This window comes from Oryctolagus cuniculus, chromosome 1 (assembly GCF_964237555.1).
Source record: "Oryctolagus cuniculus chromosome 1, mOryCun1.1, whole genome shotgun sequence".
NCBI classification, from domain to species: Eukaryota; Metazoa; Chordata; class Mammalia; order Lagomorpha; family Leporidae; genus Oryctolagus; species Oryctolagus cuniculus.
The window spans coordinates 181,653,929-181,678,841 of NC_091432.1; the positions used below are offsets into that span (position 1 = coordinate 181,653,929).

The 24,913-nt window shown below is 39.9% G+C and overlaps 1 protein-coding gene across 6 annotated transcripts in view; it reads left to right on the plus strand.

The window, feature by feature from the left end:
* ADAMTSL1 (ADAMTS like 1) overlaps window positions 1-24,913 on the plus strand; it is a 1,062,044-nt gene that overhangs the window by 882,587 nt on the left and 154,544 nt on the right. For all 6 annotated transcript variants that reach the window (XM_008254434.4, XM_008254437.4, XM_008254438.4 and 3 more), the window contains one exon: window positions 18,067-18,277. In XM_008254434.4, the coding sequence (XP_008252656.3) occupies window positions 18,067-18,277 (211 nt within the window). The remainder of the gene's footprint in view (window positions 1-18,066; window positions 18,278-24,913) is intronic.

Below are 24,913 nucleotides of genomic sequence, written 5' to 3' on the forward strand. Positions count from 1 at the left end.
TCTCAGAAAGTTCATATCTGAATTATAACTGCCAACAGGAATTATAGCTCATTCTTCTATTTTTGATTGACACATAATAATTGTACAGATTCTATGGATACAGTGTGATATTTCAATACATATATACAAAGTGCAGTGGTCGCATCATGATAACGGGACTATCCATCACATCAAACATTTTTCTTTCTACTCCCCATTATGAAATTGTTATCAGCCATGGTTATCCCATTGTGCTAGAAAACACAGGAAGTTATTCCTCCTATCCAATTGTACCCATCTTGCCACCCCCCCTCGCCCCACACGCATATCCTGCCCAGCCTCTGGTAACCATTACTCTACGCTCTACTTCTATGAGACCAGTGTATCTGGCTTCTGCGTGTAAGTGAGAACATGTGGTATCAGTCTCCCCACATCTGACTTATTTTACTTAACATAATGTCCTCCAGGCTCATCCATATTCCAGAATGATAGGATCTCATTCTTTTTACAGCTGAATAATAAGACATTCTGTCATATGTTAATGTAATATCACCTGGAAGCCTGGGTGATCAAAAAATAGGAATCAGAGTTTGGTATTTGTTACCAAATCAAGCTGGGAATAGGTAAGCGACCATGTGGGTATTTGGAGACAGTGAGATATGCTAGAGAAGTGTATGTGGCTGAGCGAATGCTGACAATACCTTGCATAATTGGGTCTGCTGTGTTCCATGAAGGAAGCAGATGCAGAGGCAGTGGCATGATAGTCACAAAGTGGTAAATGTGTATCTTGCTACATTACTTTTACATCAACAGCTGTTCATTAATCTAGAAAATAGCAAAAAGCCTTGACAAGTGCCATCTGTAATGTTGATAACCTTGATTGACTTATTTTCTTTTAAACATAATTTGGAAGGAGAGACAAGTTGGCACAGCTAAAACATTCACTTTGCCCACACATTTTTCAAGTGGAAATGAGTGCTTTGCCACTTCAGGTGTTGGGTTCTCTTGACCATAACTATTTTATATTTTTATGGAGCCAAAACCTCATGCCAAGCAGGTTAAACTCCAAGAGAAGCCTGGCTCTATCTCCTGTTTCCTGAACTAAGCAAGTTAGTGTTTTATAGATAACTTTGATTCTCATGATGCTACTTATCATATATGCTTTTGATTAATTTCACCCTTCAAACATACTTTTACTTGATGATGTCTAATATCTACCTTAGTCTCTTTTTTTGAGCCCCTTTATGGTGCTTCCTAAAATACTGCAGTTGTATGTGAAGGGTAGCAGATCCACCTGTTATTGCTGCAGATAACTTTTTTCTAATCTTGCCTCAGAATTCACCTCTCCTTTCCCTCCCTGTGACTGAAGAGGGTAGACATAGCCTGAGTTCCTATTCCAACTTTGGGGAAATTGCTAGTTTCTCTGAGCTTCAGCATGCTTATCTATAAAATGGGAATGATGATACCTGCTTGTTTATTTCATGGTTGGCAGATTAGGGGGGATACCACAGACCAACAGTCACTGGGAGCTGTGATCAGTCATAAGTGCCATTCAGCATGTCTTCTGTACTTAACGGCAGTCTACATGTGTTAGTAAATTGGTTTAGCAATTAGCTATCACTAAGACCTGACATTGTTTGCTGTGTCTCCCGGGTATTTGCTAAGTCTCCCCATCTGTGTTGAAAGTATCTGGAACATGGTTCTCATTTCCTTTGTATCTGTCACAGTCTTGACTGTGAATGCTTAAATAGGTTGAGTTGGGCATGTCACACATGCCTTTGCCCTCAGGCTGCATAAACTGTGCTGTTTTCTGTGACCCACTCCAGGAAGCCCCCTCACTCTGCTCATTTAACTTTTCTCTTCAAAATAACCATTCATTCACTCAAAAAAATATTCACTGAGTACTCAGTAATAACAGTCCATGTCTAATGTTTAGGGTTCCCTCTGTCTGTACCAGGCACTTTGCTTTTAGATCTTATACAAAGAGATTCTTGCTGAAACCTTGTAGCAACCATGGGAAGTAAGTTCTATTAGTGTTTTCATTTCAAATATAGTGAATTGTTAAATAAATTTCCCAGGATTATTCAACTAGTGATTGGCAGAGTACAATTCATTTATAAACAACCTGAATGCTGTTCATGCAAGTCTATATTATGCCATGATGCCTCCCTGGGCAAATGCTGCAGATACTGCAGCAGGTGCTGGCAGTGTTGAAACAAGTAAGTCAAGGTCTTTGCTGTTTCATGGAGCTGTAGTCTAATGAGGGAGATTGGCAAGTAAAGAAATCACTGCAGTGTAGTGGAGGTGAGTCTGCATGAAGAGAATGCCATCAGGAGGAAAGAGACAGCAGGCTACAGGACTATCTCCATGTGGTGGGGAGGGATACCAGAAGAGTGTTCATAAAGAAGGGGCGTGTTTAATATTCAACCTGAAGGCAGAGACGTTTGCCAGTTAGAGACAGAAAATGCAAAACTAATGTACAGAGAGCTTCCAAGATGGTGGAGTAGGGAAGGAGCTTACTGCTCTAGTCTAGGAGATGATAGTTTTAAAAAAAGTGGAGAGGCCGGCGCCATGGCTCACTAGGCTAATCCTCTGCCTGCAGCGCCGGCACCCCGGGTTCGAGTCCCTTTTGGGGTGCTGGATTCTGTCATGGTTGCTCCTCTTCCAGTCCAGCTCTCTGCTGTGGCCCAGGAGTACAGTGGAGGATGGCCCAGGTCCTTGGACCCTGCACCTACATGGGAGACCAGAAGGAAGCACCTGGCTCCTGGCTTCGGATCAGCATAGCGTGCCGGCCGCAACACACCAGCTATAGCAGCCACTTGGGGGTGAACCAACGGGAAAAGGAAGACCTTTCTCTCTGTCTCTCTCTCTCTCACTGTCTAACTCTGCCTGTCCAAAAAAAATTAAAATGGAGAGAGTGCAGTCTCTCGGAAGAGCTAGGAAAAAAATGGCGGAGGAAACTCTATGCAAATTAGAGGGACAAAGTGGACCTATGTGGAGGGCGTGGACACCCACAATTCAGGACTCCAGTAGCCAAAGAGCCCATGCTCCAGCTTGGCGAGTGAGGTGAGACCAGAAGACAGCAGCCCAATCCAATGGTTATAAATCTGCAGGAAGAGCTTGGAGAAAACCCATTTTGGAGCCCCACTGGGGATAGTGTACCTGCCAAACTAGAGGAGAAAAAAAGGAAGGACACATTTCTCTCTCCCCAATTACCTTACAATGGCATCCTGTAACAAGCTGATAGAACGGGTGCCATTTTGGACATACCTAACAGCTGTGCCAGCTCATGTCCACACCCAACAACCAGTAGAGTGGAAACCCCTGATTCTGGTTGGGAAAACTAACAGGGAGCCAGGTGCTTGTGTCTGTGGGAGGCTTGTGTGCAGGGACTGTGAAAAAAATTGATGCTATGTGGGAGGACTCATGGTGTGGCTGGGACTTTGGGCAGCCATTGTGGGAGACTCCACATGCTCAGGGCTTCCTGGTTACTTGGTAAGAGAAATTACTGGGGAATCTGAGCTTACACTGAGGACTGTACAGATCCTTTGTGTGGTCCTTGGGGCAGAACAAATATTATACCCACTGGGGCTAATGCTCTGGCACTGGTCTCTTTTTGAGGAGAGGAACTCAGCTGAGCAGAATAAACTTCCGTTCTGATTAAAAAGAAGAAAAAAAAAAAGAGATTTACCATGCCAAACCTGGGTGTGTGTCACCTTAGACATGCCCTTCACACTGGAGAAATGAACAGAGCTCCCTGGCCACACCTACCACATGCCTCTGGATATTCTCTGAAAGCAGACATTCTACTTTATCAATAGATGCATAGTACAAGGATAAAAGCCACCACAGAGAAGAAACAAAGAAGACATCAACAAGTGTCTCCACAAATGCCAAATAACAAACGTACGTATTCAAGAAACAAGAATAAGGAAGACAACATGACACCCCCAAAGAACACAGCATTCAATACTAGATTGTGAAGATGATGATATTGAGGAAATGCCAGAGATGGAATTCAAGAAATTGATCATAAGATTACATAGATGTAATCAGAAGCAAATGCATGACTACTGAAATCCGTACATGACATGAAAGAAAATTTCTCCCATGAAATTTAGATCTTAAAGATAAATCAAAATGAAATGAGTAATTCAATAGACAAATAAAAAATGCAGGGGAAAGCCTTAACAAAGAATCTGTGAAGCAGAAGAAAGAATATCCAATTTAGAAGACAAAACACAGGAAATTATACAGTAAAATGAAAGACAAGAAGAGGAAATTAGAAAACTAAAAAATACTGTTGGGAATCTACAGGATACTATCAAACAACCCAACATACTGGTTCTAGGAGCTCCTGAAGGCATGGAAAGAGGGAAAGGATTAGAAGGCCTTTTTAGTGAAATAATAACAGAAAACTTCCCCAATTTGGAGAATAGCTTTCATAGAGAACGTGACATCCAAGTACAGGAAGCACATAGAACTCCTAACAGACATGAACAGAAAAGATCTTCACCATTTATTCCAACAAATTGGGAAACCTAGAAGAAATGGATAGATTCCTGAACACATACAACGTACCTAAGTTGAGACATGAAAACATAGAAAACCTAAACAGACCCATAACCAAAACGGAAATTGAATCAGTAATAAAGGCCCTCACAACAAAGAAAAGCTCTGGACTGGATGGCTTCACTGCTGAATACTACCAGACATTTAAAGGAGAACTCCAATTCTTCTCAAGCTATTCAAAACAATTGAAAGAAGAAATCCTCCCAAATTATTTCTGTGAATCCAGCATCACCTTAATTCCTAAACCTGAAAAAGATGCAACAGAGAAAGAGAAATAGACAAATTTCCCTGATGAACATAAATGCAAAAATCATTAACAAAATTCTAGCCAATAGAATCCAAAAACACATCAGAAGGATCATCCACCCAGACCAAGTGGGATTTAACCTTAGTGTCCTTCAACATTCGCAAATCAGTCAATGTGATACATCACATTAACAAACTGAAGAACAAAAACCATATGATTATCTCAATAGATGCAGAGAAAACATTTGATAAAATAAAACACCATTTCATGATTAAAACCCTAAGTAAATTGGGTATAGAAGGAACATTCCTCAACACAATCAAAGCAATCGATGACAAACCAACAACCAGCTTCCAATTGAATGGGGAAAATTTGGAAGCATTCCCACTGAGATCAGTTACCAAACAAGGATGCCCACTCTCACCATTGCTATCCAATATAGCCCTGAAAGTTTTAGCCAGAGCCATTAGGCAAGAAAAAGAATTCAAAGAGATACAAATTGAGAAGGAGGAAGTCAAACTATCCCTATTTGCTGATGACATGATTCTATATGTAGTGGATCCAAAAGAATCCACTAAGAGACTATTGGAACTCATAGAAGAGTTTGGTAAAGTAGCAGGATATAAAGTCAATACACAAAAATCAACAGTCTTTGTATACACAGAGAATACCAAGGCTGAGACTGAGGTTTTAAAATCAATCCCAGCCAGCACCACGGTTCACTAGGCTAATCCTCCACCTGCAGTGCTGGCACTCTGGGTTCTAGTCCCAGTCGGGGTGCCGGATTCTTGCCCGGTTGCTCCTCTTCCAGTCCAGCTCTCTGCTGTGGCCCAGGAAGGCAATGGAGGATGGTCCAGGTACTTGGGCCCCTGCACCCACATGGGAGACCAGGAGGAAGCACCTGGCTCCTAGCTTCAGATCGGCGCAGCGTGCTGGCCATGGCGGCCATTTGGGGAGTGAATCAATGTAAGGAAGACCTTTCTCTCTGTCTCTGTCTCTCACTGTCTAAATCTACCTGTTCAAAAATAAATAAATAAATAAATAAAATCCCATTCACAATAGCTACACAAAAATAATCAAGTAACTTGGAATAGATTCAACCAAAGATGTCAAATATCTCCATGATGAGAATTACAAAGCATTAGAAAATAAATAGAAGACATTAAAAAATCGAAAAATCTTCCATGTTCATGGATTAGAAGAATCAATATCTTTGAAATGTCAATACTACCAAAAGCAATTTACAGATTCAATGTGATACCAATCAAAATATCAAATACATTCTTTCCAGATATAGAAAAAAATGATCTGAGATTCATATGGAGACATGGGAGATCTCAAATAGCTAATGCAATCTTATACAATAAAAACAGTCAGAGGCATCACAACACCAGATTTCAAGACATACTACAAGACAGTTATAATCAAAACAAAAACAGAGAGATAGACCAATGTATCAGAATAGAAATGCTAGAAATCAATCCAAGCATCTATAACCAACTTATATTTGACCAAGGAGCTAAAAACAATCCCTGGGGCAAGGATGGTCTATTCAACAAATGGTGCTGGGAAAACTGGATGTCCTTATGCAGAAGTATGAGGCAAGACCCCTACCTTGCACCTTGCACAAAAACCCACTCAACATGGATTAAAGATCTAAATCTATGACCTGACACCATCAAATTATTAGAGAACATTGAGAAAACCCTGCAAGACACTGGCATAGGTAAGGAGTTCTTGGAAAAGACCCCAGAGGCACAGGCAGTGAAAGCCAAAATTAACAAATAGGATTACATCAAATTGAGAAGCCTCTATACTGCAAAAGAAACAACAGAAAAGTGAAGAAGCAATGACAGAATGGGAAAAATTATCTGCAAACAATGGAACTGAAAAAAGATTAAAAAACTAGAATATACAAAAAGATCAAGAAGCTCCACAACAACGAAGCATACAGCCCAGTTAAGAGATGCGCAAAGGACTTAAACTGACATTTTTCAAGGGAGGAAATCCAAAGGGCCAACAGACACATGAAAAAATGCTCAGGATCACTACCTGTCACAGAAACACAAATCAGAAGCACAATGACGTTTTGCCTCATCACAGTTAGAATAGCTTTCATGTGGAAATCAACAAACAACAAATGCTGGTGACAATGTGGGGAAAATGGTACGCTAATCCACTGTTGGTGGGAATGTAAACTGGTAAAGCCATTATGGAAGGCAGTATGGAGGTACCTCAAAAATCTGAATATAGACCTACCATATAACCCAGCTATCCCACTCTTGGGAATTTACCCAAGAGAAATGAAATCACTAAATAAGAGAATTATCTGCACCCCCATTTTATTGCAGCTCAATTCGCAATAGCTAAGACCTGGAATCAAACTAAATGCCCATCAACCGAAGACTGGATGAAGAAATTATGGGATATATACACTAGGGAATACTACACAGCAGTTAAAAAAACAGTCATTTGCAACAAAATGGATGAATCTGGAAAACATCATACTTAGTGAAATAAGCTAGTCCAGAGGGACAAATACCATATATTCTTCCTGATCTGTGAGAACTGACTGAGCACTTATTTGAGAAGGGATAACTTGAGTGGCCGTTGTCTTGACTATCAAGGAACAGTTTCTTTTTTTGTTGCTGTTTTTTGATTTATTTTGTCTTTCATCATACTATTTGTTGAACTCTTAATTGTGTATAAAGTCAATTGAAGATGGATATCATTAAAAAATAAGAGTGGGAATAAGAGAGGGAGGAAGAAGTTTGTAACTATAAAACTGTATAGTTCTGTATACATTCCTCTTTTTTTGACAGGCAGAGTTGGACAGAGAGAGAGAGAAAGTCTTCCTTCTGTTGGTTCACCCCACAAATGGCTGCTATGGCCGGCGCACTGCACCAATCCAAAGTCAGGAGCCAGGTGCTTCCTCCTGGTCTCCCATGCGGGTGCAGAGCCCAAGCACTTGGGCCATCCTCCATTGCCTTCCCAGGCCACAGCAGAGAGTTGGACTGGAAGAGGAGCAACCAGGACAAAATCTGGCGCCCCAACTGGTACTAGAACCTGGGGTGCCAGCGCTGCAGGTGGAGGATTAGTCAAGTGAGCCACAGCACCAGCCTATGAATACATTCCTAAGAATTTACTTCTAAGAGTACAGTTTAAAAACTTGTCATGGGACTCCAAATCCCATTAAACTGTGTGATAAAAATGCTATCTTGAGTGTTAAAGTGATCATATTAAGTCTAAAATGAACTTACAGATAGGATTAAATGCTAAAGTGATCATATAAATAGAATCAAGTGTCTGGTAATAATAATAATAAAAAAAAAGGAGATAATGTTCCAACAGGGGTAGCAGTCCACACAGCAGACTCATAGAATGACAATTGCTTTAAGTAACACCTGACCTCAGAATCAGCCCTTAAGTATTCCTGGTCTGGCTGAAAAGCCTGTGTGAGCATTTCAGGCATGGAAAGCCAAGACACTGTGGCTATGTTCCTAAAGTTGTTCCTATGAAATTTGTATTCCTTAAAAAATAAATTTAAAAAACTGATATACAGGTAAGCTGAGATTAAACCAGAAAGATATTTTGAAACTTCTTTGCAAAGCACATCGCAGATGAAAAGAGTTGAGCATAGCTAATGGGTGGCAGGCAGCCAACTGATGTTTTTTATAACACTTATTTTGAATCAATTTCCGTTTCTTAAAAAATTTTCAAAAGTACACTATGCTCCTTTTTACCCTTCACTTCATGTTTGACCCTATGTTTGGGCTATTCAAAAATAATTTCAGATGACACCCAATTGCACCTTAGCACATCAATGATTATCAGCTGAAGGATAGAAGGATGCTGTCCTATATAACCATAGTATAATCATCAAAATCAAAAAATGATAAAACTATCTAGTCTATAGACTATACTCAGATGTTTCCAACTAGTCAGGTTCTTTGTAGGTTCAGGATCCAGTACAGGATCACGTCTTGCATTGAAATGTCCTTTCTTTCTTTTTTTCAATTCATTTTAATGGACATGTCATTTCTTTTAGATTCTTTCACTCTGTGACAATTCCTCAGTAATTTTTGTCTTTCATATCGTTGACATTTTTTGAGAGTCCAGGCCAATCAGTTTGTAAAATGTCCCACAGTTTGGGTTTGCTTGATATTTCTTCTTCATTTTAGAATATTTGACATAAATAACACAGAAGCATTCTGTATTTTTTTAGTGCATCATCTAAGGAGATAGACAATGGTGATGCTTCCCATGTCTGGTAATGTTAACTTATCATTTGGTTAAGATGATGTTAGTCACATTTCTCCACTCTAAAATTAATAAGTATGTTGCCCTGAATGGTAAATAACAAATAAGCATTATATGAGGGAATGCCTTAGTCTGATTGTACTTCCTTAATAGAATACTGCAGACTTGGTATTTTTAAAAGAACAGGATTTTATTTCTTATAGTCCTGGAAGCTAGAAAGTCCAGGATCAAGTCACTGACACCTGATAAGGGCATCTCTCTACTTTCAAGGTAACTATCTTCACTTGATAGGAAGAAGGTAGAAGAGCAAAAGAGGGGACAAACTGTCTCTGTCAAGCCTATTGTAATAGCATTGACCCATTCTTTAGGTTATTTCTCCATGACCTAAACACCTCACACAAGGCCCCACCTCCCAACATAGCTGCATTAGGAATTTAGTTTCAACACACAGTTTTTGAGGTAGATATCTCAGGTAGATAATGAGATACAAACTAAATATTGTGTTCCTTTTCAGAATCTCACCCACCATATTGGGTATTCATTGCTCATATTGCCTGAACTAATTACTGTAATGAGAATAACTTTCAAAATTCTAATAACACCTTCTAGATTATCAATAGGTTATTCTACTAGGTAACTCCTTCTTTTCTTATCCATTTATTATTAACTTGTCTATTTGTGAATTTCTTCTTTACTCAAAAGTTTAAAATCCACTACTGTCAAATTCTTCAAGACATGGCTTATGAGAGCCTTTTTGATATGACCATGCCCTTTTGACATAATATTCTACCATTCTTTGATTCTTTGAGCTTTCCCAAGTTTTCTGATACAACAAAATATTCCTGGCTCATTTTTTACTTTCTCAGCCCCTGACCTGGAGTCAGCCATTTCTATAGGAATAGGTTCCTTTTAGTAGAGAATGGCATTTAGAACTCAAGACCTGGGCATGTGATATATTTGATACTACTAGGATGTAATTGCTTCTAGGCCTTTTAGTGGAGAGAGATAAGACATGCCCTATGTGTGTTTGTGTGTCTGAGTGTGTACATGCACATGCAAGTGCACACATATGTCTACATACTCATTTATAGTCATTAATATATCTAGATGTATCTGTCTACTTAAAACTGTGAGTTCACATTGCACTCAATTCCAATCCAATTCTGAAAGAGTTATTCTAGTCTTTTTCCTTTCTATATTTATAACTCCCTTCACTGCCAGTAACAAATTTGGCTCACATTATTTTTCATGTAGTTATATATTTGTCCAATCCTTTCTGAATGTTTGACTTCCATCTACCCCAGCCCAGTGCTGAACCCTGTCTCGTGCCATTGGGCCACTCCCCACCCAACCTGATGCTAAAATTCAGCCCCTATAAAGCAGAAAAAGGAAGAGCAAAAAGAAAAAGCCAGTTAAAAAGTTCAGCTGCAGACATGCAATGTCCCATCACCCCACTGTGTGCACTTAACCAAAGTTGAGCCCTGGAAATCCTGGCTTCTCACCCCCATTGAAAACAGCTCTGACTTCAATGGTGATTGTACTCCAAGGAAGTAAAGTAACCAGGGTTGCATCTGGGACTGAAATTTTGGCAGCTATGGGCTGTGGGTCACTTAGAAACTAAGCAATTTGGAGATATATGGGGAGCCACTAGTAATAGTCCAAGCAACTGAAAGGGGATGAGTCCTGGACAGTATCCATCTCTTCAAGAGTTGGCCACACTCAGTGGTACCTGATTTATTATTGAATTTTTGTGTACTTCCTGACCTCAGACACGTTCTAAGGGAAATAAATATCTTTGGGTGATGTCAAAAACACACAGGATAGAAATATTGGAAAGAAGTGTCAGACTGGAGAGTTACATGCAAATTTAAGAACTACTTCTAACGAGTAGCTCAAGTTTATAAGAGTGTTTTTCCTACAAATGAAAACCTATTTTAAATTTTTGCACAAAGGAACAAACATACTTAGTGGCAAAAGCCAAGGTCAGAGAAGGTTTCCAGGGCTTGGTAGTGTGTGGAGGGGAGAGTCTGCCATTAGAAATTATGTGCACTTATACTAGCAACAGACAAAGAGTTGCTGAAGGCAACGGTCATTACCTTTTCTGAAAGAGTGGTAGAGAAAAACCTTGGCAACTCACATAATAAGCCCTTGTCCAAAGGAAGGCAAGAACTCCTCCTTTTGTGGAGCTAAATAAACACAAGCTGCTAAGAAGGCCAACCACCATGTGCCCTTCATTGCCCATATTCACTCTGATGGCTACTTTTACAAAAACAAACATGTCCCTTAAGGGACCACACTCTGCTCTTGCCCATCTGGCTGCCAAGTACCACTGCTGCTTTACAGAAATAATAACTGCAAGTGTATGTGTGATCCTGGGTAGTGTCAATGTGTATTTCTATTATTTAGAAATTGATCTATCATTTTGTCATTTGTCATATAAGCACTAGGGGGCCTAGCATGTGATACTCAGAGCTAGTTTGTTTCATTATCCTGCCTTAGTTGACAATACGCTATCATAATTAGGCATACAGGAACCAGGCTGCCCGTCTTTGTGCCCCATTTCTCTTGTGTGCTAACTGTGTGATTTGGACAGGTTACTTTACCTCTCAGAGCCTCTGTTTGCTCACCCTGGAAAATGGGGAATCTTAGACCACCTCTTTCATAGTGTTGACATACTTAGTAAGCTCATATATGTAACTGACATCTTAGGATCCCTGGATCCTGCTGGAACATCAGCAAATGAAGCTGAGGTGGTGTAGAGCAGAGGCTTGTAAATCTAGAAGGCTGGCCCCTATGATAAGCAGCAGCCTTATTCTCCATGCCCTTGTGTCCAAATCATGGTAGACTTGGATATGACAGTATCTGGGTAGGATCCAGCAACAAGCATCTGGGCCATGGTTTGCATTATCTGGGCCTCAGTTTCTTGTTGAGATAATAAAAATGATAATAGTATCTGTCTCATGGGGCTGTGAAGGGGATTTAAAGCAACTAGCACAGAATTCAGCTCATTTAAGTGCTGTATAGATGTTAGTACTACTATTATCATTGGCAAACATGTGTGATGTTAGCTAGATTGCTATTGTCTTAAACTTACAGCTATGGCTAAGAGTGCTCTGCCAATCCCAGCGCCATGGGAAAGCCACATCCAAGTAGAGTGACTTGGATGAACCACAATTGAGTAGACTGGACTTTGGTCAAAACTCCAGTGCTATCAAATGAACAACATAAGAATCAGGGAACCAAGTCTGAAGTCTCTGATCTACCTCTGTCAGGCCAATCCAAACACACCTGAAGCTGGCCAGAGTTGTAGCAAGACTAGTTTCAACCATTAAGGTGATGGGTCACCCTCTGTCTCTTACCTGCCCTTGGTCTGTAGTTAATTGCTCAGGATCTGAACAGGGTCTAGACTTGAAGGTACAGGGCATCAGCTGCAACTGTCAGTTCGCAGAGCCTTTACTGCAAACAGGTTTTGACAGAAGGAACAGGAACATGGAGAAGAAGGGCCAGAGGAAAAAAAGCAGTGTAGAAAAGAATTTTGGGGAAACCAGCATTTCCATAACATTTTGGCCAAAAGCCCAACCATGAAACTAAACACCTGGAGTCTAGAAGCTGAAAGAAACCATAGCAATCAGGTTTACTACTCTCCTTATACAAGGTCCTTTTAGCCAATACTATTGGGCCAGACATAGTTCAGAATTCAGATTATTTTTATATTTTAGAAAAATGTTGGGATTACCAAGACATAAATTGTGTAACACCCCTAGAAGCATCTTAGAGAAAACACTATAATATGACTAATATTGCTTCAGTGAAATGTATAAATATTTACACAAAGTAGGATATGGCCTATCAAATACAAGTTAATTCAGGTCTGATTTCATCACCAGAAGTCTCTACCACACTGAAAAAAACTTTATGATGTTAAGAGTTTTTGGGACTTTGAAATTGAGCATGAGAACTTGTTTAAAGAACAGAGCTGAGATGTTGACCAGTGACATGGCTAATGCAAAGGCATATACAGTGTTCTCTGTGAATGCAACGCACTTGGGTCACCATATCCTTACTCAGCATCTGCTATTTTTCCAAGCCTTGTGCTAGACACTGAAGCTAAAGTGGTATATAGTTTCCTAGGGCTACTGTAACAAACCACCATAAACAATTTTATAGAAATCACTGAAATTGTGGCATAGCAGGTAAAGCTACCACCTGTGATGCCAGCATCCCATATGGGCACTGGTTCATGTCCCAGCTGCTCCACTTCCCATCCGGCTCTCTGCTAATGGTCTGGGAAAAGCAGAAGATGGCCCAAGTGTTTGTGCCCCTGCCACCCATGTGGGAGACCCAGATGAAGCTCCTGGCTCCTGGCTCCTGCTCCTGACTTTGGCCTGACCTAGCCCGGGCCATTGTGCCCATCTGGGGATTGAACCAGCAGATGGAAGATCTCTCTGTCTCTCCATCTCCCTCTGTAACTCTGACTTTCAAATTAATAAATAAATCTTTAAAAAAAAACACACAGTTTCAAAGATCTGAAAACTAAAATCAGGTGCAAAATCAGGGTGTCCTAGAACCATACTCCTTCTGAAATCTGTATGGGAGAAAATCTTCCTGGCCTCTTAGAGCTTCTGGTGTTTGCTGCAACTCCTTGGTGTTTCTTGTCATGTAGCTATATCACTCCAGTCTCTGCTACTGCCCTGATGGTGTTCTCCCTATTGTATGCCTCTCTCCTCTTATGAGAATACTGGTTATAATGGATCTACTAAGTGTGTTCTAGTGCAACCTTATCTTGAGTGATTATATCTACAATGATCCTGTTTCTAGGTAAAGTCACATTTTAGAGTACTAGGGGTTAGAACTCCAATTAATCTTTCTGGGAGACACAGGAGCTGCAATTCAATGCATAGCAAGTAGTAAACCCAAACAGACATGACCCCTTGCTCTTATCAAGCAAACAACAGAATGGGGTAGTCAGATTACAAGTACAATAGTTCGTCCTATCCACAGGGAGTATATTCCAAGACCCCCAGTAGATTCCTAAAGCCATGGATAGTAATGAATCCTATTTATACAATGTTTTTTCCTATACATATTTATGATGAAGTACAATTTACAAGTCAAGCACATTAAGAGATAAACAACAATACCTGATAATAAAATATAACAATTATAACGAAACTTTATAGTTAAAAGTTGTAGTCTCAGACTCTGTTATTCTCATACACTCTTTCTCTGAAATATCTAATTATACTCTATTCAGTCTTCCTGTGATGATGTGAGGTGATAGAATGCCTCCTTGACGAGTTGAAATGAGGTGAACCGTACATAGGCGTTGTAATATAGCATTAGGCTACTATGTAATGATTACTGGAATGCAAGTACTACAGTGCCACCACAGTCAATCATGTAATGGAGATGGTTACTAAGTGGCTAAAGGGCAGGTAGCATATATGGATGGATAGAGATGATTCACCTCCCAGAGGGAACAGAGCAAGATGGCATGAGATTTTTATCACACTACTCAGAATGCTCCACAATTTCAAACTTATGAGTTGTTTATTTCTATGTTTTGCCATTTAATATTGTTGGACTTCAGTAGACCATGTGTAACAAACCACAGAAGGTGAAACCATGGATAAGGGTGAACCACTGTACATTGAGAATTTCCAAAAAGGGAATGTTAGTGAATCCATTATAATGGGTGAATTTTACCCAATCAAGAGTTTTCTCCATGAAGAAGTAACATTTTAAATGGAGATGAAGAGTAAAAGCCAACTAAGATGAGAATCCAAAAAGACACCAGGACAGAGCTGCTATGTTCCACACTGGACTTAAGTAGAACCCAGGTCCCAGAATCCAAAGGGAAGCCTGGAAGTGTCTCAGAGGCCTCCAGCAACAACTAATCTGCCCCTGGACTGGCCCCTACTGGCCTGAAACCCCACCCTGAGAAACAGTCAAAGGCACAGTAGACAGGGAAGGGATATCAGCACCCAGACCCATGGCTCAGAATTGTAGCCTCTGTGCAGGAGAGAAAGTAGGGGAGAGTCTCTTTGCTTTCCCATTTTGGGCCTAAGTTAATTAAAATATTTTTGTCTCAGAATCAGCACAGTGCTTAATGTACAGATAGCTTCTGCTGACCTTGTTCCATGGGAATGTAATGTACTTTTATCAGGGGAAGCAGACATGTCTGTTTTGTGAATTTCTCTGAGCAGTGTTCAAGTGGACTCATGGCTGCCAAAATGCCTCTGCTTGAGGGTCCCGGGAGCTGAATATCTGCCAGAGGTGGGAGCAGGGGTGGAGGCAGTGAGCATGTATAGTCTCTGCTCTGATAAGCCTTAACCTTGGGACAACCTTCACTATGTAGGAAGCTCCACATTTATGAGACATGTGTACTGTGGTCATTAGCATTGAGTGTGGTTGTTGAATTTTGTTTTATACACACAGCATTTTAGTATTTCACTTAAAAGTGGGGTGGGAGCTTTTTTTTGAAACATAAACATAAATAGTACAGATCCTATGTGTACAGCTCGGTGATTTTCTACATCCAGGACCCAGATCTAGCACCCAGTTCTAGGTGACACTACAGAAGCCCTGCTCCCTGCACTCTTCTTCTACTCCTACCTACCAAGAGTAACTACCATCCTGACTTCTGAAAATTTTGGGGTTTTGAGCTTATATTAATGAAAACTCACAATATTGAATGTTGGTGTTTGTTTATGTTTGAAATATTTGCCTATGTTGTTGATTGTTGCTGTAGTTTATTGTTGTATACAGTATTGTATAAATATACCATGATTTTTATTAATTCATCTATTGATGAACACTTGTGTAATGAATATCCTTTTTAAAAATATTTCATTATTTCAAAGGGGAGAGAGAGAGAAGAGAGAGAGAGAGGTTGAGAGAGAGAGAGATCTTCTATCATCTGATTCACTCCCTAAATGCTCACAACAGCCAGGACTGGACCAAGCTAAAGCCAGAAGCCCAAACCTTGATCCAGGTGTCCCACACAAGGGTGACAGACACCCAGACATTTGAGCCATCACTTGCTACCTCCCAATATGCAAATGATGAGGAAATTGGAATCAGAAGCAGAGCTGAAACTTGAACCTAGACACTCTGATATGAGATGGGATGTGTCCCACATGGAGTTTTAACTGCTGTGCCAAACTCCCACCATAGACATTTTATAAAACCAATAGCACTATAGCATTTTAAAGCTTGGACTTAACACACACTATAGGGCTAAAAATAAGGCAATATATTTATAGAAATTCACACAAGGATCTAAAATAAATACAACCAACTCAGGCTTCCTCTTCTATTCATTTAACATTTTATGGATGTTTGTGGAAGACTTTTTTGAAGTATTTCCTGGAGACAGCCTGCTACAATAGGAAGTATAAAGGTGCTGTGGCCAGATACACTAAAGTTTGAATACTGGATTCACTACTAATTAATTGTGGGTACTTGGGTAAATCAGCCTCTTGGATTCTCAGATGCCTTTGACTGTAAGATGAGGAAAATCAACAGAGCCTGTCTCTCTAGAAGTAATTGAGATCATGTGTTAAAGTGCCGTCTATGACAAGTTCCTTCCATTTGCACATTTGCTGGGAAGTTATCAACCACATACATTATCTAGATGATGTTGTGAAGGTGCTGTGAATGAAACTGACTCACACACAGGCCCTACCTTAGATGGTATATACTCATGTCAGGCCCTTGACAGGCAGAATAACTGTAATGCAGTTAAAAACATTATTTTCGTGTCTGTAGCAGGTTTGGATGTGATCTTTTAAGCATGAATCAAATTTGAATATGTAGAAATTTTGAATGACATGAAAAGGGCAAAAAAGTATTCCAAATTAGGAATACAGTTTGTGTTAAGACAGCCAGAAAACCATGGGCCATAATGGAAAATAACAAAATAGTTTGGGATAGGTATGGATAAACATAGTGTGGATTAAAGGAAACAGTGAAAAGGATTAGAAAAAGAGCTCCATATCAGAGGACCAGAAAGAGTTTTACAGTCTGTTTCACAATATGATGAAAATCATTAGGGCCAAAGATTTTTAAACTAATTTTCTGGGCTGGTTACAAAAAGTTAGGCAGACCTAGCTGCAGAGGGATCTACTTCCATGCTTTTCTTGGCTAACTCCTATTTGTAGAATCGTTGTACTTCAATTGCAAACAGAACTTTCTAATACTGATCTTTAGAGAACGCTTCTGACTGAGAGCTCATGCAACTGAGCCTTGTCCTTATCATTTCCATTTTGGAGCCTGCAACAAGAAAATACAGTAGGCTTGTTATTATAGGCCCTTAGCTCTCCACAAATGTACTTCTCAAGACGTGATCGTTTGGAACTGGCCAATTCATGAACTCAGCGCATTTGTGTATTTGACATCTACGTCCAGATAATGAGCCACTCTCTCCAATTATTTCCTCTCAAGAAGACTGATCGATTTAGCAGCCTCTGTGTCCGTTACATTATCCAGTCCCAGGCAGTGATGATATTTATACAAAAGACAGAGACATTTCTATGCTATAATGGAAGTTTGAAGAAGTTGGAGCCAATGACCTTTCACTCTGAAGCAGAAGAAAAACAAGCACATATTTTTCATTCTTGTTAAGAATAGGGGCAGAGAAATTAGCAGAAATGCTTCTTTTAGGCCCACTATTCAGTACTCAACCTATGTCTTAAATAACTCCCTTTATTTTGATAAAGTTTTTACATTCCCTCAAAATAGACGTGGTTCTGACCATTGTTTCTGATTTTTATGGGTAAAAATTGGATTTCCCATTTTATCACCCCCTTATACTTATTCTTAATGAACTCTACAACATGAAAAAGAGGTTGGATTGTAGGCTTAAGATATAATTCCTAGTCAGTCTTGGCCTGGAACTTCCCACATTTTCAGCCTTCAGTTTTTACTCTATTAGCAACACCTGAGTTCATGAGAAATGTTCTCTGCGCAGGCATTAAGGGTGTCCTTTTCCTCTGATTTCTTCTCAGGTGGGAAATTGGCAAGTGGAGTCCATGTAGTCTTACCTGTGGGGTTGGCCTGCAAACCAGAGATGTCTTCTGCTCCCACCTACTTTCCAGAGAGCTGAATGAAACAGTAATCCTAGCCGATGAGCTGTGTCACCAGCCCAAGCCCAGCACGGTGCAAGCATGTAACCGCTTCAATTGCCCCCCAGCCTGGTATCCTGCACAATGGCAGCCGGTGAGTTCTGAGCTTACTCAACATTGGAGTTTCTGTTTGCAACAGCGATTCAAGACAAAGGGCGCTCTCTCAACAGTTTTGTCCCATTGAAAGAATGTTCAAGGTCTCGTCATTTCTTCTGTCTTAGTATTTTTCCAGTCTTACTCCAATCCAGGTCTTCTTGTTATAAATATCCTGCCCTTTCTATTTTACCACACCCACAGTGACCTGCAAAAGCAACTCAAATGACCCATCTCTTGACCTGAGAGTATTTGTGACAGAGCTGTCACCCAGCTAAGGAAAAATTTTAAAATAAAGACAATGTTGTGGGTTTTCCATAAAACTAAATTCGTTCTGGATTTATGCCCTTTCTAGTGTTTTTTCTGTTTAAAATTCTAAAAAAAAAGAACTAGGTGATGATTTTTTTTTCATTGTTTAACAAAATAAGAAGTTAGAAATCCTGAGTCAGTTCCAGAGATTTGTTTATTTTCCTGAGAAAATAATTCCAAAAGTCTGGGAACCATTGCTTTAAAGCAGGAGTTGACAAACTATAGCCCACAAGCTAAATCTAGTTTGTATCCTTTTTTGGTAAAGTTTTATTGGAACACAACCACACCCATTCTTTTACATATTGTTTATTGCTGCTTTTGCCCTACAAGGACACAATTGCATGGTTGTGACAGATGCCATATGGCTCACAAAATCTAAAATATTTACTATCTATCACTTACAAAAAGAAAAAAAAATCTTGCTGATCTTGTACCAAAGTATTATAATAATAACACAACTACATTCTTTATATTTATTTGCTATAATATCTATCTAGAATTAATATATATTCATCAATCTTTAAATAGTGTTTTTGTATGTCTTTATAAAACATGGGATTTTAGATTAATTGGTTGATTGGATAAAACATTATTTGTAATTTGCTCTCCATTAGGACATCAGATATAGCTGTATTTTTTTTATTTTTTTTATTTGAAAGGCAGAGAGATGGAGAGAGATAGAAATATCTTCCACTGTTGGTTCACTCCCCAAATGCCTGCAACAGTCAAAGCAGAGCCAGGCCAAAGCCAGGAGCCTGGATCTCTATCCAGGTCTCCCATGTGGGTGGCAGGGACTCAAGTGTTTGAGCTTTTATCTACCACCTCCCAGGAGGCACATTAGCAGGAAGCTGGGTCAGAACCCAACTAGCCAGGACTTGAACCAGTCACTCCAATATGGAATGCAGGCATTCCAAGAGGCAACTGAAACCTCTACCACAACCCTCACCATAAAGTTAGCTTTAAAGTGTCAGCAGAGGTTACAAAGTAATCCTCAAAGTTGGAGGGGACATGCATCCCCATTTTAATGTGTGCTTTTCACTCTCCAAATTGTCCCAAATTGCGTGATAAATTATGTGGTCATCTGGCTGAGGAGGAGTGAGGATGGCAGCTCATGTGCCTTTGCCTTAGTGATGAAGGAGAGGCTGCCATTGTCAGGCAGCTTTTTCATAATCACTTGGTCGAGCCCCTTCCTTCTCCCTGCCCTTCCTGGAGCTGTGGTTTCCTGAAGCACTCATAAAACCAAAAAGCAGTAAGATACAAATGTCTAAAGCACCTGGGAACAGATGTTGAGTATCTATTTTTCCTTTTCTTGTATATGGCATCAATTCCCTGCTACTGTGTGAAGGTTTGTGGAAGTCAAAAGGATATCTTGAGTGCCCATGAACCAGTATCCCACTAAGAAATATGTATTATTCCTAATTGAATGGAAGTTAATCCTCACAGCAAACCAGTGAAAAGTATGTTTCATTCTCTTCATTTTAGATTTGGGGAAACAGATTCATAGGGCTAGGAAACAGTGCTGGCTATCAACCCGGCTTTACCTGACCCTTTCCACTGGACAAGCCTATTGTTGTATGGTTGAAAGGGCCCCCAGGTGTTATACAGGCTGTCCTTGTTTTACAAGTGTCAGAACTCCAGCATTGATGCAGCCTTTTTCAAGATCATGAACCCTGGACCAGAACCCAGGCCTCCTGATTTCTAATGCATTTTTACTAAGTTACTTCTGACTAGGGTAAAACTATGGCCATGCCAAACCTAAGAAAATGATAAAAATTCAACTCCACTGTTGAACTAACCTTACTAGTAGCTGGTGTTGCTGTTAGATCATAGTATGTTGGGAATAAAATATTTATATGATGAAATGAATGTATAGATCAAGCATATCATCCCACAAGCCTTGAAAATCTGGCAGAATTCCAGCCTTTTATATTATCAATGCATTGTTATGATTATTTATAGATCATACTATCAACCTGGCAGTGAAATTCAATGAAACATGAAACACTAACCTCTTTACAATATGCACACATACTGCTGAATAATGATCTTGATTCAGGATACTTTTCTGAGTTTTAGAGAATGCCTACATGCATGACCTTTTTGGTCAGTTGCCAACCCAACCCCACATCCAGTGTTCCTGTTTGAATCAGCACATTTCCAAAGAGTCACTTAACCTCCCATTTTCCATCGATCTTGGGCCTGTGAAGACATGAATTTCTTTCTTTCTTTCTTTCTTTCTTTCTTTCTTTCTTTCTTTCTTTTTCTTTTTCTTTTTCTTTTTCTTTTGGCAGGCAGAGTGGACAGTGAGAGAGAGAGAGAGAAAGGTCTTCCTTTGCCGTTGGTTCACCCTCTGATGGCCGCCGCGGCCGGCGCGCTGTGGCTGGCGCACCACGCTGATCCGATGGCAGGAGCCAGGTACTTATCCTGGTCTCCCATGGGGTGCAGGGCCCAAGGACTTGGGCCATCCTCCACTGCACTCCCTGGCCACAGCAGAGAGCTGGCCTGGAAGATGGGCAACTGGGACAAAATCCGGTGCCCCAACCGGACTAGAACCCGGTGTGCCGGTGCCACAAGGCAGAGGATTAGCCTAGTGAGCCGCGGTGCTGGCCAACATGAATTTCTCATGAAAACTTTTCTATTTCATTCCATTAATGAGAAATCGCTGGAGCCAGGTAAACGTTCATTTTTCAGATTAGGAAACTAATATTCAATAACCACCTGAAGTTCATCCAGTAAAACAGGGATATACTTTTATTCCTTTAAAAACTATTGCCTTTCATGCCCAGTACATAATAATCGTGAAAAATATTCAAACATAAGAAGAAGAAATAAAGAACAAAGAAAGTGAAAGCCAGGGGCCCATGCTGTAGCACAGCAGGTTCAGCAGGTTAACACCCTGGCCTGAAGCGCCGGCATCCCATATGGGCACTGGTTCGAGACTCAGCTAGTCTACTTCCCATCCAGCTCTCTGCTATGGCCTGGGAAAGCAGTGGAAGATGGGCCAAGTCCTTGGGCCCCTGCTCCCACGTGGGAGACCCGGAAGAAGCTCCTGGTTCCTGGCTTCGGATTGGCACAGTTCCAGCCATTGTGGCCAATTGGGAAGTGAACCATTGGATGGAAGACCTTTCTCTCTCTCTCTCTCTCTCTCTCTCTCTCTCTCTGTGGCCAATTGGGGAGTGAACCATTGGGTGGAAGACCTTTCTCTCTCTCTCTCTCTCTCTCTCTCTCTCTCCTTGCTTCTCCTCTCTGTGTAACTCTGACTTTCAATAAATAAATAAATCTTAAAAAAAAGAAAGAAAATGAAAGCCATAGTGATTCTAGCCTCCAGAGAAAGCCTCAGTTAAAAGTTTAGTGCATATGATCTGTTTAAAGAATTCTAGGTCACTTTTAGGAATCCCTCTAAAACTGGAGGAAATAATGAACTATTCTTCTTACATTGTCTCCTATAATCCCATTTAGGTAAGCTTTGTTGACAAAAATTAGCTATTACTGTTAAAAAGAAAGGAAGTCATTGCGTGTGAGAACACATCAAGATGTTGCTAAACTGCAGGTGTTGCTAAAGTAATCAACAGTGGTCTTAGGCTACCGACCACCTAGCACACCAGTTGTTGACAATCAGTGTGCAGGGTTACCCCTCTTACTCCTCAGTCATCCTGGCTTAGGACAAAGAAACCTGGTGTGCATTCACTTGCTCTTCTCCATTTAGTTGAATGAATCTATCAGAGGATAATGCTGAGAGCTTAATTCTTCAGTGCCCATCCTTTTCAATATGAAAAAAAGGAGCTAGGGAAATCAAATTCTTCAATTACCGAAAGACAGATAACATGCTGATAGACAAGACATTAGCCTGTTTGAAAGATAAGTTCCTCTTCCTCACTGTTTAAGTGCAGGGTTCATGCTGACCTCATGTGTTTCTTTTCCTTGAAAAAGGAAAAGCATAAATTACATGAATTGTCATCTGCCAGATAGGAACACAATTCCCTATGTCCTTTGTGGAGCATGTGCTGACAAATGGCAAAAGGCCAATATTTATACATTCTGAAGGACTGGAGGAGACCTAGCATGAAGTCTTTGTATTTATGTTAAAACAGTGTTTTAAAAACAAGTAAATAAAACCGAAGCGGAAATGTAACTGTAGCTTTGGTTGTGAGGAGGACATCTTATTTCAGTCCTGCCTCTTACTCTTACCCCTAGGTTTTTATCTCTGGGCTGAGTGAAGAATTCATTTAATATTTATCTTTCTCAATTTAGCTGTAAGATTTTGTTAGGTTGTATTCAGATAGCTTTTGAAGACTTACATGTTTTGTTTGTGTTAGTCAACACCATCACATCATCATCTTTTTGGTATTGGCTACAAATGACTTATTTATTACATACCTCAAGAGGGATCATATCACACTAATGAGTTACAGCACCAAATTAAGAGCCACATATACAAAGGGTCTTCAAAAAGGTTATGGAAATGCATATTATAAAAAAGACCATGCATTTCTAAAAGTTTTTTCACCAAAATAAATTTATCTTTTAGTTCCATTTTCCATGAACTTTAAGAAGTATCTTCATACACCACATATTAGTCTGAAACACTTTGATCATGACTGTATCAACTGGAAATATTTTGGTTACTTATTTGATAAGCAGAGATAAAGAAATAGGATTCTGAATCTATTGATTCAGTCCCCTAGTGCCCACAACAGACCCTGTAGATAGGGCTGAAGCTAGGAGCCAGAAACTCAATCCAGATCTTCCATAATGGTGGTTGGAACCCAATTACTTGAGCCACCACTGCTGCATCCCAGGGTCTGTATGAGCTGGAATCAAAAGCTGGAGGTTGGTATCAAACCCAGGCACTCCAATATGAGATGCAGGTGTCTTAAGTGCTTGGCCAAAACAACATTAATTTATTATCTTATAGCTGCAACAGTCAGAGGTCCATAGTCAGTTTAACTATGCTAAAGTCAAGAGATGGGCTGGCCTGCATTCTTTCTGGAGACTCTGGAGGAGAGGACCTATTGCTAGCTTCCCTGGCTCACAGCCCATTCTTTCACCTTCAAAGCATATCACTCCAAACCTTAATTATCTGCTTACATCCTGTCTCTCTGACTCTGACCCAGCTGCCTCAGTCTTGTAAAAGCCATCAGGACTACATGATGCCAGCCTGGATAATCCGGAATAATGTCCTCATCTCAGTACCCTTACCTTCATTGCATCAGCAAAGTTCCTTTTATTGTATAAGGTAACGTGTTGGAGGTCCCAGGAACTGAAACATGGGTGTCTTTGGAGTTCATTATTACGCCTATGGTGGGCTGACGGAGTACATAGTCTCTACTAAGAAAAGATCCTTGAGATTGAGAACTCCCTGCCACTACCTATGAACCTCGTATACATCAATATTCCTTCATTTGTTTTTATTCTAAATATTAAAAAGCACACAAGATAAAAAACAAAGGTGCTGTGGAGTCAGATGGAAATGAATTACCCCAGTCTCTATTGTGTATCTTTTTGGTTCAGGGTTGTATCATCCAGCTCTGCAAACATATTGCACACATCTGTACAGAGACAGAAGCATTAACCACAGTCCCCATATCCCCCTTGCTTAAAACTTATTTTATTACTATTGCCCTATAAACCTTTTTATCGGGGTTACAATTCAAATGCCTGTGGTTTTTGCTGTGTAAAAAGGCATATGAGAGACAGAGGAGCCCCTGCTAGTAATATTAAGATAAAAAGAAAATTTTAATGATAAGTATAAAGGCTTGAGAATGAAAGCTTCCATTTTCCAGATTCAAACATACAAACACATGCCCGCAGAAGAAAATAAAATCTTTGGTTGGCATTAGAGGGCTGAATTATGGCAGAAAATAAGTTATTATAGTTTTGTCATATTTCAATGAATAAAATATAAATCTACACAAATTAGAAGTCCTATTTATTGAAGAGATTGTATCCCAAGGATTAAAAAAACTATAAGGAGGTCATCTATCTTATTTTCAATAGTGTATTTAATAAGGAAATGGATACTTCATTCTATCATTAAAAAGCAAGAATAAATGCAAATACAGATCGAAAATCAGTTTCACATGTGAATTAGTTTTGGTTAGCAGAAAGCTCTTTGTCATTACTACTCTGAATTTTAGTGTGTATCCAGTCCCAGGATTCACATCCTAAACCTAGAAAATTCACTGTAAATACTTGTATTTCCTAGATTAAGAAAACTTAATTGATATTAGATGGACAAGGTCATCATAATTCACAAAATGGTTGGGATAATACTGTTATCATTTGAATAATTTTGTTTAGTAAGTGAGATGCCAGACTTCATTTTGCT